The sequence below is a fragment of the Salmo salar genome, chromosome 04, assembly GCF_965601325.2.
Source record: "Salmo salar chromosome 04, fSalSal1, whole genome shotgun sequence".
Lineage (NCBI taxonomy): Eukaryota > Metazoa > Chordata > Actinopteri > Salmoniformes > Salmonidae > Salmo > Salmo salar.
This window is the reverse complement of record NC_138294.1, coordinates 35589847-35603750: the sequence shown is the minus strand read 5'-3', so window position 1 is coordinate 35603750 and position 13904 is coordinate 35589847. Positions and strand designations below refer to the sequence as shown.

Genomic DNA, 13904 nt, shown 5'->3' with positions numbered 1-13904 from the left:
TTTGAACACCACCGCAGAAGCTTCGCTTCCCAATGAAGTAAACTAGTTTTGTTGTTTGTTTCCTTGAAAAGAACTAGGGCCTATCACTTGCCGCCCATCTATTCCAATGCATTGTGGAAAAGTGTGCTTCAAATTCAACTAAATAAAGAGCCATTCTCGATTTTCAAAAATTCACATACTATAAAACATTATATTTTCGCATACTGAGAATGCATCATGCGCAATTTTCATTGTTTCTAGGTATTGGTTGATTTCGGTGTGAAATTAGCCGAAATTAGTATGACATCTGGGCATTTAAACTATACTTGATTTTCTAAATGTTGCATACCCAAAAGGCCTACTATTTAGGATGGAAGTATGGGTATTCGGACACAGTCAATGCCTCCTCAAAGTGATTACAAACCCAAAATTGTACCCCATACATTAAGTTTCCATCCACAGTTTTTATGGGAGTAAAGTCATGCCAAATATTTTTTTTTAAAATCACGGTACAATTTTCTGAATACAGACATCATTTGTTTGTTTGACATGGTAGGATCTTTTTGGAACTGGAAGTGCCTTTATGCGTAAATATTGATATGATAACCATCATATCAAAGTTAACTTGGAGTCACGTGAGGATACTTCAGTATGATGAACTTCACAGGGTGGTGAAAGTGCATGGTGATGATTCTGATAAATATTGAGGGTCTTATTCTGCTGACATGATGATCAATGCTTGACTGCCGTTTGACAAAAATATTCTCGCTCTTATCCATAATCTCATCATGTAGACTAGCCTACCCGCACTGTGTCTGCAAGCTGTTGGCTAGACTGCACATGCCAAGACCAGAGTAGGCACATTTGCTATTCAACGCAACAGTTTGTGACAAAACTATGTGATGGAAAATGTGATGGAAACACATTGAACGTCACCACCCATTGAGTTATATCCGCAACAAGTCCATTTGATCGAAACACACAACTGATGGGAAAATGCGCATATTTTCTTTAAGCAGATTTTTATAATACAGTGGATTTGGAAAGCATTCAGACCCCTTGACTTTCTCCACATTTTGTTACGTTACAGCCTTATTCTAAAGTGAATTAAATCGTTCCCCCCCCCCCCCCCCCCCCATCAATGTACACACAATACCCCATAATGACAAAGCAAAAACTGGTTTATATACATTTTTGCTAATTTATTACAAATGAAAAACTGAAATATCACATTTACATAAGTATTCAGACCCTTTACTCAGTACTTTGTTGAAGCTCCTTTGGCAGTGATTACAGCCTCGAGTCTTCTTGGGTATGACGCTACAAGCTTTGCACACCTGATTTGGGGAGTTTCTCACATTCTTCTCTGCAGATCATCTCAAGTTCTGTCAGGTTGAATGGGGAGCGTCGCTAAACAGCTATTTTCAGGTCTCTCCAGAGATGTTCAATCGGGTTCAAACCCGGGCTCTGGCTGGGCCACTCAAGGACATTCAGAAACTTGTCCCGAAGCCACTCTTACTTTGTTTTGGCTGTGTGCTTAGGGTTGTTGTCCTGTTGGAAGATGAACCTTCGCCCCAGTCCGAGGTCCTGAGCACTCTGGAGCTGGTTTTCATCAAGGATATCTCTGTACTTTGCTCTGTTCATATTTCCCTGGATCCGGAGTAGTTTCCCAGTCCCTGCCACTGAAAAACATCCCCACAGCATGATGCCACCACCATGCTTCACCGTAGGGATGGTGCCAGGTTTCCTCCAAACATGACGCTTGGCATTCAGGCCAAAGAGTTCAATCTTGGTTTCATCAGACCAGATAATCTTGTTTTTCATGGTCTGATATCTTTAGGTGCCTTTTGGCAAACTCCAAGCGGGCTGTCATGTGCCTTTTACTGAGGTGTGGCTTCAGTGTGGCCACTCTACTATAAAGGCCTGATTTGTGGAGTGCTGCAGAGATGGTTGTCCTTCTGGAAGGTTCTCCCATCTCCACAGAGGAATGCTGGAGCTCTGTTAGAGTGATCATCGGGTTCTTGGTCCTTCCCTGACCAAGGCCCTTCTCCCCCGATTGCTCAGTTTGACCAGGCAGACGGCTCCAGAAAAGAGACTTGGTGGTTCCAAACTTCTTCCATTTAAGAATGATGGAGGCCACTGTGTTCTTGGAGACCTCCAATGCTGCAGAAATGTTTTGGTACCCTTCCCCAGATCTGTGCCTTGACACAATCCTGTCTTGGAGCTCTACGGACAATTCCTTTGTCCTCATGTCAACTGTGGGACCTTATATAGACAGGTGTGTGCCTTTCCAAATCATGACCAATCAATTGAATTTACCACAGGTGGACTCCAATCAAGTTGTAGAAACATCTCAAGGATGATCAATGGAAACAGGATATACCTGACCTCATAGCAAAGGGTCTGAATACTTATGTAAATAAGGTATCTGTTTTTTAACATTTCTAAAAACCTGTTTTGGCTTTGTCATTATCGGGTATTGTGTGTAGATTGCTGAAAAAAAAATGTTTTAATATATTTTAGAATAAGGCTTTAACTTTAAGTCAAGTGGTCTGAATACTTTCCAAAGGCACTGTGAATCTATAATGAACGCAACATGTAAAGTGTTGGTCCCATGTTTCATGAGCTGAAATGAAAGATTCCAGAAATGTTCCTTATACACAAAAATGTATTTCTCTAAAATGTTGTGCAGACATTTGTTTACATCCCTGTTAGTGAGCATTTCTCCTTTACCAAGGTAATCTATCCACCTGACAGGTGTGGCATATCAAGAAGATGATTAAACAGCATGACCATTACACAGGTGCACCTTGTGCTGGGGACAATAAAAGGCCACTAAAATGTGCAGTTTTGTCACACAACATAATCTCACAGATGTCTCAAGTTTTGAGGGAGAGTGCAATTGGCATGTTGACTGCAGGAGTGTCCACCAATGCTATTGACAGAGAATTGAATGTTAATTTCTCTACCATAAGCCATCTTCAACGAATTTTAGAGAATTTGGCACCCCCCTTTCCACATCGACGGGACAGTAGTGGAGAAGGTGGAAAGTTTTAAGTTCCTTGGCGTGTACATCACGGACAAACTGAAATGGTCCACCCCCACAGACAGCGTGGTGAAGAAGGCGCAACAGCGCCTCTTCAACCTCAGGAGGCTGAAGAAATGTGTCTTGTCACCAAAAACACTCACAAACTTTTACAGATGCACAATCGAGAGCATCCTGTCGGGCTGTATCACTGCCTGGTATGGCAACTGTTCCGCCCACAACCGTAAGGCTCTCCAGAGGGTGGTGAGGTCTGCACAACGCATCACCTGGGGCAAACTACCTGCCCTCCAGGACACCTACACCACCCGATGTCACAGGAAGGCCAAAAAGATCATCAAGGACAACAACCACCTGAGCCACTGCCTGTTCACCCCGCTATCATCCAGAAGGCGAGGTCAGTACAGGTGCATCAAAGCTGGGACCGAGAGACTGAAAAAGAGCTTCTATCTCAAGGCCATCAGACTGTTAAACAACCATCACTAACATTGAGTGGCTGCTGCCAACATACTGACTCAAATCTCTAGCCAGTTTAATAATAAAAAAATGGATGTAATATATGTATCACTAAACACTTTAAACAATGCGACTTTATATAATGTTTACATACCCTACATTACTCATCTCATATGTATATACTGTACTCTATACCATTTACTGCATCTTGCCTATGCCGTTCGGCCATCGCTCATCCATGTATTTATATGTACATATTCTTATTCATTACTTTACACTTGTGTGTAAAAGGTAGTTGTTGTGAAACTGTTAGATTACTTGTTAGATATTACTGCATGGTCGGACCTAGAAGCACAAGCATTTCGCTACACTCGCATTAACATCTGTTAACCATGTGTATGTGACCAAAAAAAATGTGATTTCATTTGATACATCCAACCGGCCTCAACTGGAGACCATGTGTATGGCGTTGTGTGGGCAAGCAGTTTGCTGATGTCAACGTTGTGAACAGAGTGCCCTATGGTGGCGGTGGGATTATGGTATGGGCAGGCTTAAGCTACGGACAACAAACACAATTGCATTTTATCAATGGCAATTTGAATGCACAAAAGTACTGTGACGAGATCCTGAGGCCCATTCTTAGGCCCATTTTTTTAAAGTCTTCTGTGACCAACAGATGCATATCTGTCTTCCCAGTTATGTGAAATCCATAGATTAAGCCTAATGAATTTATTTCAATTGACAGATTTCCTCATATGGAACTCAGTAAAATCTTTGAGATTGCTGCATGTAGCGTTTATATTTTTGTTTAGTATAGTTACTGACACAGTACTGAAGTGTACAATTGTTTTACAAATATTACAAACCAAATAAATGTTTTACTCCACTAAGTTAGTTAAACAATGGAAGGTTTCTATATTTTTTCTGTATTACAGAAGATATCAACAAATAAAATAGGTATTTTTTTTAAAGTCTGTGAATGTACCTGTTGAGGCCCTGGCAGTAGCCGACAGACGGGTTATGACAAGAAAAGGCCAGGAGGATACGGTGTAGCTGCCGGACGGCATGCTTTGCGGGGAAGGAGAAGTGGCGGTTCCCCCTCAGAGTGGTCTCCAGGTCCAACCAGATCTGCCGCGAGACCCGGTGGGCCGACGCAACCTGGCTCCTAAGGCATATCTGTTGGTACCAGTGGGGGTGGCGCTCTCTCAGGAAGTGGGTGCGGCTCCACACTATCCAGCGCCACACACCGCGCCTGTAGTGGTGCGGCACGCCCTTTCTCAGAAGCCCCTTCAGCTTCTGAGAGGCCACCGCCTTGTCTGATCGTCTGCCATCAAAGTGCTGTGCCCAGCGGCCCCAAAGACGCTCGCTGTCCCCCTCCTCTTCCCCGTCCTTCTTTTGTTGTGGGTGATCGTGGGAACGAATCCCTAATGCTTGCAGTTTGGCCAGCAGCTTCATATCATCCCTTTGGATGTCAGTGGAGATTCTGAACCCATACTCATCATATTCCCTACACAACACACAAATGACGACAGCTCATTAACTCTGCTAGGAAGTTCTTTGTCTTTCTCATGATTAGCATCACTTACTGTAACTTTACCAACAAGTACTCACAAGAAATAATAGGAATCATAAGTGTGATTACAATGAACACCCTTAGTGAGGTTGACTTACCTGAAAATGTTTCAATTAATGCTACACACACACACACACACACACACACACACACACACACACACACACACCTGACAGGGTTCAGTTCCAGAATGTCCCTCCCGCCCTCCCGAAGAGTGTCGGAGATCAGGGTCTTTATGGCTTCCCTGTGTCTCTCCAAACCTCTGCTTTCCTGTAGCTTGAAGAGGACTGTCAAAGACCTGCTCTCCATCCGGAACACCTTGGCCTCCAGATGGGCACACTGACACATACACATACACAAAGCACAAGAGCGAGAAGGAATGTAACAATTTACAAGGTACACTGCTACTCATCTGGAATTAAGCATACTACAAATTCATACAGTACTTAATGTCTCAAAAAAAGCCATGCTTTTGGGGATTTTTTGGAGACAATGCTTTTACCATTATTTCCAGCATGATCCACTAGGTTTGCTGCATGTAAAAAATCCTAGGATTCAATCAATCAATGTCTGGTTGTGCGTGTGTGTTTGGTGGGGGGTGGGGGGGTGGGGGGGGGGGGGGGGGGGGGGTAGAATCACTGATCTACACATAGTATTCAATGCCAAATACGCTTAGTGCGATTATGATTAGCAGACCTACACCGAAGATAAATGAAGTTCACTCAGGCTGTTTACCATTGGAAAAAAATGCCAGTTCCGCTTCAAATTATGTAGACAACGCCACACACATTTACATAGAAAAATCCTAAACGTTTCTTGTCTGTCACGAATGTTGAATAAAATAAAATGTAAACTTTGCCGGTTGTCCGTGGTGTTGGTAGAAACTTGAGACAAAATATCCCCAGGAAATTATTATTAAACCAACTTCAAAACGCAGGTCTATGTGAGTGGCAATCAATATGTGCTTTGCTCATTACTGAAGGTACATGTTAGTATACATGCGAACCATGCATACTAACCAAAGTCTTGCAGGTGTTTACATAGTTTTGCGCATGTGTCAGGTGAAATGTTAACTTCAGTACGGTGATGTAAAAAGTTGGGTAAACAATTACTTTCCTGTGGAATTTTTTTCTCAAATGACGAGCAGCTGAAGGACCAACACCATTGACAATTGGCAGAGTAAGTATTTAGAAATTCACCGTCTGGTCCCCAGGCAAAGTTCCAGTCTACTTAACTGGGTTTGTCTCCCATAGACACCAGTGCAATAGGGTTTTCCACTAGTTACCACAGCCGCAAAGTCAAAATTGGCAATATTGTATATATTCATGAAAACAAAAATGTTTAGTCATAATTTAAGGTTAAGGCATAAGGTTAGCAGTGTGGTTAGGGTTAGGTATATAATCCGATTTTAAGAAGAGAAATTGTAGAAATAGGCAGGGTTTATGACTTTGTGGCTGTGGTAACTAGTGACGACAATGCAATAGCAGCTGGGTCTGGTCTAATCGCTTCCTCTTCCGTCTCTGCCTACACCTCCCCTGGCTTAAAGACGCTGCAGGGTCAAGCTGATGTCTGCATTGGCTGTGCAGCATTTACTGTGATACAGTCTTTGCAGAAGTCAGGACATTCATACCTCTTGCGCTTCACGGAGCAGCACAGTGCTTCTGAGCAGAGCCGTTAAAAAGGAAGAGTGTGTGTTTATACAGGACCTACCGTCAATCAATCATGTCAATGCGGAGCTAATCAAAGCCCTCCGCATTGTTACAAAATTTGGGAGGCACACAGCAATGTTGTACCGAGCTCAATTTAGCCTCTGCATGCCTCCAGAGGTTCCGCAATTGCATCACACTCTCAATACGGAGCCTCGGACCACAATTCCGGATCAAGTATAAATTCGCTTTTAGGTGATCCCCCACCAAAGACACACACAACCAGACATTGATTAATTGATTCATTGGAAATGGCTTGCATCAAATAAAGAACATTTCTTTGGATTTTCTACCTGCAGCAAACCTAGTGAATCATGCTGGAAATACCAGTAAAAGCAAAGTGCCTCAATAAAAGCCACAAAATAATACTACACAATCTACAATGCAACATCAAAGTCAGGTCTTGTAAATGTCATGCAGCAGCAGGTACCTTTATCATCAAGCACTTCTCTTGTTCTGTACTCTGCCTCCATACTTTGGTTAGCTTGTAGATCTCTGCATTCAAGTAAGTATTCTGAGTCTTGTAGGCCTCAATGTTGTCCTTGGGGAGGGGAGAGAGCATTTTAACTTAATGCCTTCAGTACATTTATAAAGTGTATTTCAAGTTTACAGAGGTTGCTCCTGAATTATTGTTTGATATACTGTTATTGTTGTAGGAACTATTTCACAACTGAAAAAACAGCAGAGACTCCCCTCCATCTTCCAGAATGTGAGTTAGTGAGTGTGTGTGTGTGCTTGCAATAGTTCTTTGATGCTGCATAAACGTTGCAACGGCAGGTTTGATTGAATACGGGCTTCATTCTACTAAGTGATGTCCATCTTGATCCTCCCGATACTGATCATTTAAGTGGAAGCCTTCAACTAAAGTGACTTACAGCCCCATGCTCTAGCTCGCTAGTCCACTAAGCCATTGAAACCTTCCCCACCTTAAGATTCCTAATCTCCTGTCTCAGCTGCTCCTGCGTTTCAAGGACAGTCCAACCGCGGACGAGGCTTCGCTGGGGGTCGGCCAAACTCTCAGCCACTTGTTGGGACAGATGGAGGACCAACTCTCTCTCAGCCTGGTTCCTCTCAGCCAGTAGCCGGAGGTGATCCTGAGATTCAGCCACACAGTCGTGCCGCAGCAGTGGCGCAACCTGCAGGCCATACGAATGATCTGTGTTGCACTCGCCTTGATTCCATGGTTGTGAGTTGGAACTCTTCCATTCACACTCCGACCTCAGGGACTCTACTGCAGGAGTCAATTTCTCCTGCTGGGCCAACTCCAGGGCCTTCTGCAACAGGGATACTAGATCCTAAAAAGTAAGTGACATCAGAGATTACAGGGACAGGCTTAGACGTGACACCCAGCAGGTGGTCGCTATAGTACAATGTGTCCACAGTTGTCTAATTAACATGATCTTGTGTAAAATGTTTGACATGGACCTCAGAGAAATATAGGGCTATATAGACACTTTCGATTTATAGCTGAGTTTAGCTTTTTTTACTGATACAGAAATATTACAGGACTGAGTCGTTATGTTATTCCAGACCTCACCTTCTGGGCCTTGACCTGGCCTGTCAGACTGAGCACTTCCTGTTGAAGATGGGCGGTGTCTGCAGGCTCTTCCTGCTGTGGACTAGAGGTCTTGTCTGCGGGGGTAGAAGAGGAGCCCTCACTGCTTAGGGAGCTCTGGCGTTTCTTTGGTGCCTCTATCTCCTGGACCCACTGTGTTGCTGGCCCAGAGGGCTCAATATTTGTTTTTGGAGCTGTGCAAAGAGAAAAAAATGGTTTTCAATTACTTTAAAAAGTCACTGTTAATTACAAAGGTGGCATTGGTGGTTATATAATAGTGACAATCTTTCCCACAGGCACCAACCACTCAGCATTCACAGGTCTAAAAGGACTGGGTTGATGGCAGCAAGACAGCCATTACTCAGTCTTGCGCTCAATGAAGCCTCTGTCATATTGCTTTCAACTATCCAGCCCTTTCATATCCGTGAACATCCAAAAAGGTGGATCAGGTGTTCTAGGAGAGACCTACGGGATTTGTCCTGGTCAAAATATGGAGGGGCCTGGATGTTTTTGAGTGGCAGGAATGGGTCCCAGAGTTCCTCCCAGCTGAGGCTGTGGCTGAGCTCCTGGGAGGAGCGGCTCCGGAGTAAGTTTTCCTTACTAAAACCACAGATAGACATAAACATACAGTAAATAAGCACACACTAACTCTGTTTATGTAAAACATTTAAACTATACATTTATTTACAAAGACTCAAATGACAGTAAAGCAAGCTAATATTTTGGTTTATGATAGGGTAAAACAGTTGTACTTTGCTCATTAGGTATTTCTAAGTTATATTCTTCAAGAATCAATGAGTAGATATCATTACTTTTATGTAGTTCTGTCCATGAGCTGTTCTAGTCTATTAATGTTCTGTATTATGCCATGTTTTATGTTTTGTGTGGATCCCTGCTGCATTAGCAACAGCTAATGGGGATCTTAATAAAATACAACATTCTGATATTTCCTCCCAATCTAAAAAGCTATGTCAAATTTCTAGAGTGAACCAAGACCAATTCTGTTTAATGTGTGTGTGTGTTTGCAGATGTATGAAAAGGGTTCATATTTGTGTATACTGACGGAATTCCTGTCGGAGTGTGTCTGAGGAGGACGTCACTCAGCGTGGTGTATCGTCGTAGTGCATGGTGACTGGTGACCATTCCCAGCTTTACAGAAATGTTCCCATGATGCCACCTCTTCAACTGGAGCTGCTTCAGCCAGTATATCATAGACTCGCAATTCACAGCCTGAAATTCAAGACAGGTTTTGAGAATGACCTGAAGTAGGACCTCAGGGCAACATTTTACTTTCAAATAAATAACTTTTCTAAGCACATTTGGAGTGAGAAAAAAACACAAATAACCACAAAACTGTATACCACAGGATGTCTGCCTAATACAGCATTAAAGGTTTAATGGAGTTGAGGTCCTTTGATTCTCTTTATTGTTTCAGAGCATGCTTCTTTGCAGTGTCTGTATAGAATCTATTGAAAAATGTATACTTTAAAGAGGTTGGGGGAATGATGCCTATGTAAGGTGCAAATTTAACTCCTTTGTCCTGCTGTGGGTGATTTGCATTAAACTTGGTCAGGACATTGAATTATGCATTTCATAGAAAGGTGGTAGGAAGGTTGTGGGTGTGTCCACTTTCTTCTTGTCATTGGTTGTACATACGTAGACAGCTGTGACCTTAGACATCTTCGAGGCACTTCCCTCTTTCCCACAGATGAAACACTACTCGTCTAAGATTTCAGCACCAACAGCCATAACCACAACCCTACTTACTGTACACTGTACTCCGCCAGACCTACTTCATGGGACTGCTGAGCTGCACTTCATCAGACTTTGCACACTCCTTATTTATTTCTATGTATGTCTATATGTCACTATATATTGAAATGTGCAAAAGCCTGTTGTGTTGTTATTTCTTTGTAATCAACATTAAACCGTTCACAAAAATGTCTGCTTTTAGTTTTAATGCACCGTATTGCTGGAAATACACACAATACCCCATAATGTCAAAGTGGAATTATGTTGTTAGAAATGTTTACAAACTAATTCAAAATGTAAAAAATGTGCTTAACAAATGTGCTTAACAAGTCACATAAAAAGATGCATGGATTCACTCTGTGTACAATAATAGTGTTTAACATTTTTTTTTATGACTACCTCATCTCTGTACCACATAGAATTATCTGTAAGGTCCCTCAGTCGAGCAGTGGATTTCAAACACAGATTCAACCACAAAGACCAGGGATGTTTTCTAATGCCTCGCAAAGAAGGCCATGGGTAAAACAAAAAAAACTCAGACATTGAATATCCCTTTGAGCATGATGAAGTTATGCATTACACTTTGGATAGTGTATCAACATACCCAGTAGTGCATCAATACACACAAAGATACAGGCACCCTTCCAAACTCAGTTGCCGTAGAGGAAGAAAACGCTCAGGGATATCACCATGAGGCCAATGGTAACTTTAAAACAGTTACAGAGTTTAATGGCTGTGATAGGAGAAAACTGAGGATGGATCAACAACATTGTAGTAATACACAATACCAACCTAAATGGCAAAGTGAAAAGAAGGAAGCCTGTACAGAATACAAATATTCTAAAACATGCATCCTGTTTGCAATAAGGCACTAAAGTAAAACCACAAAAACATTTATTTTTTATTTTTATACGAGTACATGTTCATTAAGGCCAGATTGCTCTTCATGTCACAACGTCCACAGAAGGTGGCGCCTCTCCCCGGTCGGGCGGTGCTCGGCAGTCGTCGTCGCCGGCCTACTAGCTGCCACCGATCTATGTTTCAGTGTCTGTTAGTTATGTCTGTTTTAGGTTGCACCTGTTTCTTGTTTGTCATTAGTGGTGGGGTATTTAGTTTGTCTGTGTTTAGTTAGGATTCTTGCGGGATTGTGTTATGTTACGTGTGGTAGGGGTAGAATTTATGTACGTAGTTTATTTTTGCTACGTGTTGTATAGGCCTTAGGGTTGCCGGGCTGCGCCCCGTCTGACTTTGAGAGTGGAGCTGTTCTCATCGTTTATCTTTTGTGCACCCTGCCTTGTATTTGGATTTTGCCCCTTGGCAGTATTAAATATGTTTTTGTTCAACGGACCTCAGTCTCCTGCGCCTGACTCATCCCTCCTGTTATTTATCTGCCCGTGACACTTCAAAATGTTCATAAATGACCAGCAGGGTCAAATATAATCACAGTGGTTGTAGAGGGTGCAACAGGTCAGTACCTAAGGTGTAAATGTCAGTTGGCTTTTCATAGCAGAGCATTCAGGTTGAGTGTCACGTCCTGACCAGTAAAGGGCCTATTTGTTATTGTAGTTTGGTCAGGACGTGGCAGAGGGTATTTGTTGTACATGTTTTTGGTTATGTGTTTATATAGAGGGTTATTTTGTGTAGATTGTTTCTGGGTTTAGTGGTGTATCCATGTAGAAAGGGTATTTGATTTAAGTGGATCCGGGTTTATGAGATATGTATTTATGTAAGATGGGGTGTTTGATTTAGGTATTCCGGGTTGTTGGGTATGTTCTTGTTTTGTATTTCTAGGGGGCTGGTCTAGTGTTGTATTTCTGTGTTGGCCTGGTGTGGCTCTCAATCAAGAACAGCTGTACATCGTTGTTGCTGATTGAGTGTCATACTTAGGTCGCCTGTTTTCACCTGTTAGTTTGTGGGAGATTGTGCTTGTTTAGCTGTGTGCCTGACAAGACTGTCCAGTTCGTTTGTGTTTTTGTATACATTTGTGTTTCCCTTCTTCACCTAATAAAAAGAAGATGAGTATATATTTTCCCGCTGCGTCTTGGTCTTTACCCTACGACACCCTTGACATCGAGACAGCAGATTCGGTAGAGTGAGAGAGAGATGATTACAAAAACTTGGGCAGCCAGGCCCTTCTAAAGAGGTTAATTCTATCTGTACGATTTATTGGAAGATTATTCCATTTAATTAGATCTGCTTTCATATTGTTGAGTAATGGAATAAAGTTATATTTATATATTTGTTTGTTGTAACTTATTAAGCATCCTAAGTATTTCATATTTTTTGTGGTCCACTTAAAGGATTGCTGTAGATCATGAGTAAGTTATTTTTAATTTTCCTATTGTCATATATGAATACTTTCTGAAAGCACATGTTGCGCTTGGGCAAGTTTACCTTGAGGGTGAAGGTGCGCTCAGGTGTTTGAATGTAGAAGGTCCCCTGGTCTGCCTGCGGTAGGTCTCCCAGTATGGCGTTGGACAGGTCAATCCATCCCAGTGGATTCATATCCTGGGCACACTTGTAGTAGACCAGCTGACACTTCTTCTCCTCGTATATGAACCAGAGGGACCTCCAGACCTTCAGTGGCCCGCTCAGCTTGTCCAGATACCCGCATAATGTGGCGGCAGCAGATACCACTGGGCTCTGCTTTCTGGGCTCAGTGGGAAAACTGTCCCCGTCTTTGTTTCGAAAGGCAATGTCATTCATTCCATCTCTGCCTGCTTTCTCCAACGCAAATCAAATCAAATGATATTTGTCACATGAGCGGAATACAACAGGTGTAGACCTTACCGTGAAATAAATGCTTACTTACAAAGCCCTTAAGAAAAGTAAGAGTTAAGACAATATTTACTAAATAAACCAAAGTAATACATTTTAAAAAGTAACACAATAAAATAACGGCACAATGGCACCGATGTCCAATCAATGTTCAAGTTTCATAGATTTGTTCAAGTTTAAGCTGCCCCTATGCACAAAAGGTGCCTAGATCTGAAGGAAACTTTTCAATAGTAACTTCAATTAAACACAAAAATACATAAGGGAATGTACAAATTTGTTACAATTTATACATTACTACTCACTTGATCAAAGAAGACAAATGAACACTTCCACAGTTAATAAACATACAGTATCATACTTGACAAAGGTTACCAAAACCTTTTTTAAACTGCTAGTGGAGTCCAACTGAAGTCTTCGTGTATAGAAACTCTTCCTAGTCAAGTCTCTTGTAAGAAGCTACAGGGTGTGAGGTTATTTTTAAAAGGTTGCATCCAGAGTTTTAGGTTACGAAACTGTAGTGCACATGTACAAATCTAAACGTTGCTACTATATATACACACCATTCCATCACTGCCATATACCTACTACCAATATGTTGTTACTGTGAAAAGTACATTTCTAGTAGGGTTAATTAAATAAAGTAAAATACTTTCTCAATTATTTTTGGCACTAGACATTGAAAAATCTTCTCATACTTCTGGGGGGAAACCAAGTTGACCCCAAATGTGGACAAAGCAAGCATACTACTGCATCTGATGCACATACAGTGTGTTCCATAACTATTGTCACCCTTGATAAAGATGAGCATAAAAAAACTTCATACAATAAATAAAACAAGTTTATGATTTATTCATATTGTATGCAAAAAAAGGGGACATTATATTATTTTATACTAATACAATTGCTCAGAGGAAGAGTGTAACGCTAGGGTGTAGTGGGTGCAGAGTCAGGAGCAGGAGGCAGAGAATGCAGGGTAGTGTTATTTATTTACGTCCCCCACCGGTACCCAGCACCTCTCCTCCGGGCCGTACCCCTCCCAGTCCACGAGGTATTGCAGGCCAC

The 13904-nt window shown here is 42.0% G+C and overlaps 1 protein-coding gene across 3 annotated transcripts in view; it reads right to left on the bottom strand.

Moving 5' to 3' along the window:
• The window catches only part of LOC106602801 (TBC1 domain family member 2A), a 49106-nt gene extending 35821 nt beyond the window's left edge, over positions 1-13285 (bottom strand). For 2 of the 3 annotated variants that reach the window (XR_006769590.2, XM_045716798.2), the window contains exons 1-9: positions 13145-13285; positions 12459-12784; positions 9376-9542; positions 8782-8912; positions 8295-8506; positions 7684-8052; positions 7188-7298; positions 5221-5390; positions 4464-4985 (exon numbers count right to left, since the gene is read on the bottom strand). Coding sequence is in view for 2 of the 3 variants with exons in the window: in XM_045716798.2 (XP_045572754.1) it covers positions 4464-4985; positions 5221-5390; positions 7188-7298; positions 7684-8052; positions 8295-8506; positions 8782-8912; positions 9376-9542; positions 12459-12770 (1994 nt within the window). In the remaining variant the exon portion in view is untranslated. The remainder of the gene's footprint in view (positions 1-4463; positions 4986-5220; positions 5391-7187; positions 7299-7683; positions 8053-8294; positions 8507-8781; positions 8913-9375; positions 9543-12458; positions 12785-13144) is intronic. The other variant, XM_045716799.2, reaches the window with a different exon arrangement.
• Between the last annotated feature and the right edge of the window lie 619 nt (positions 13286-13904).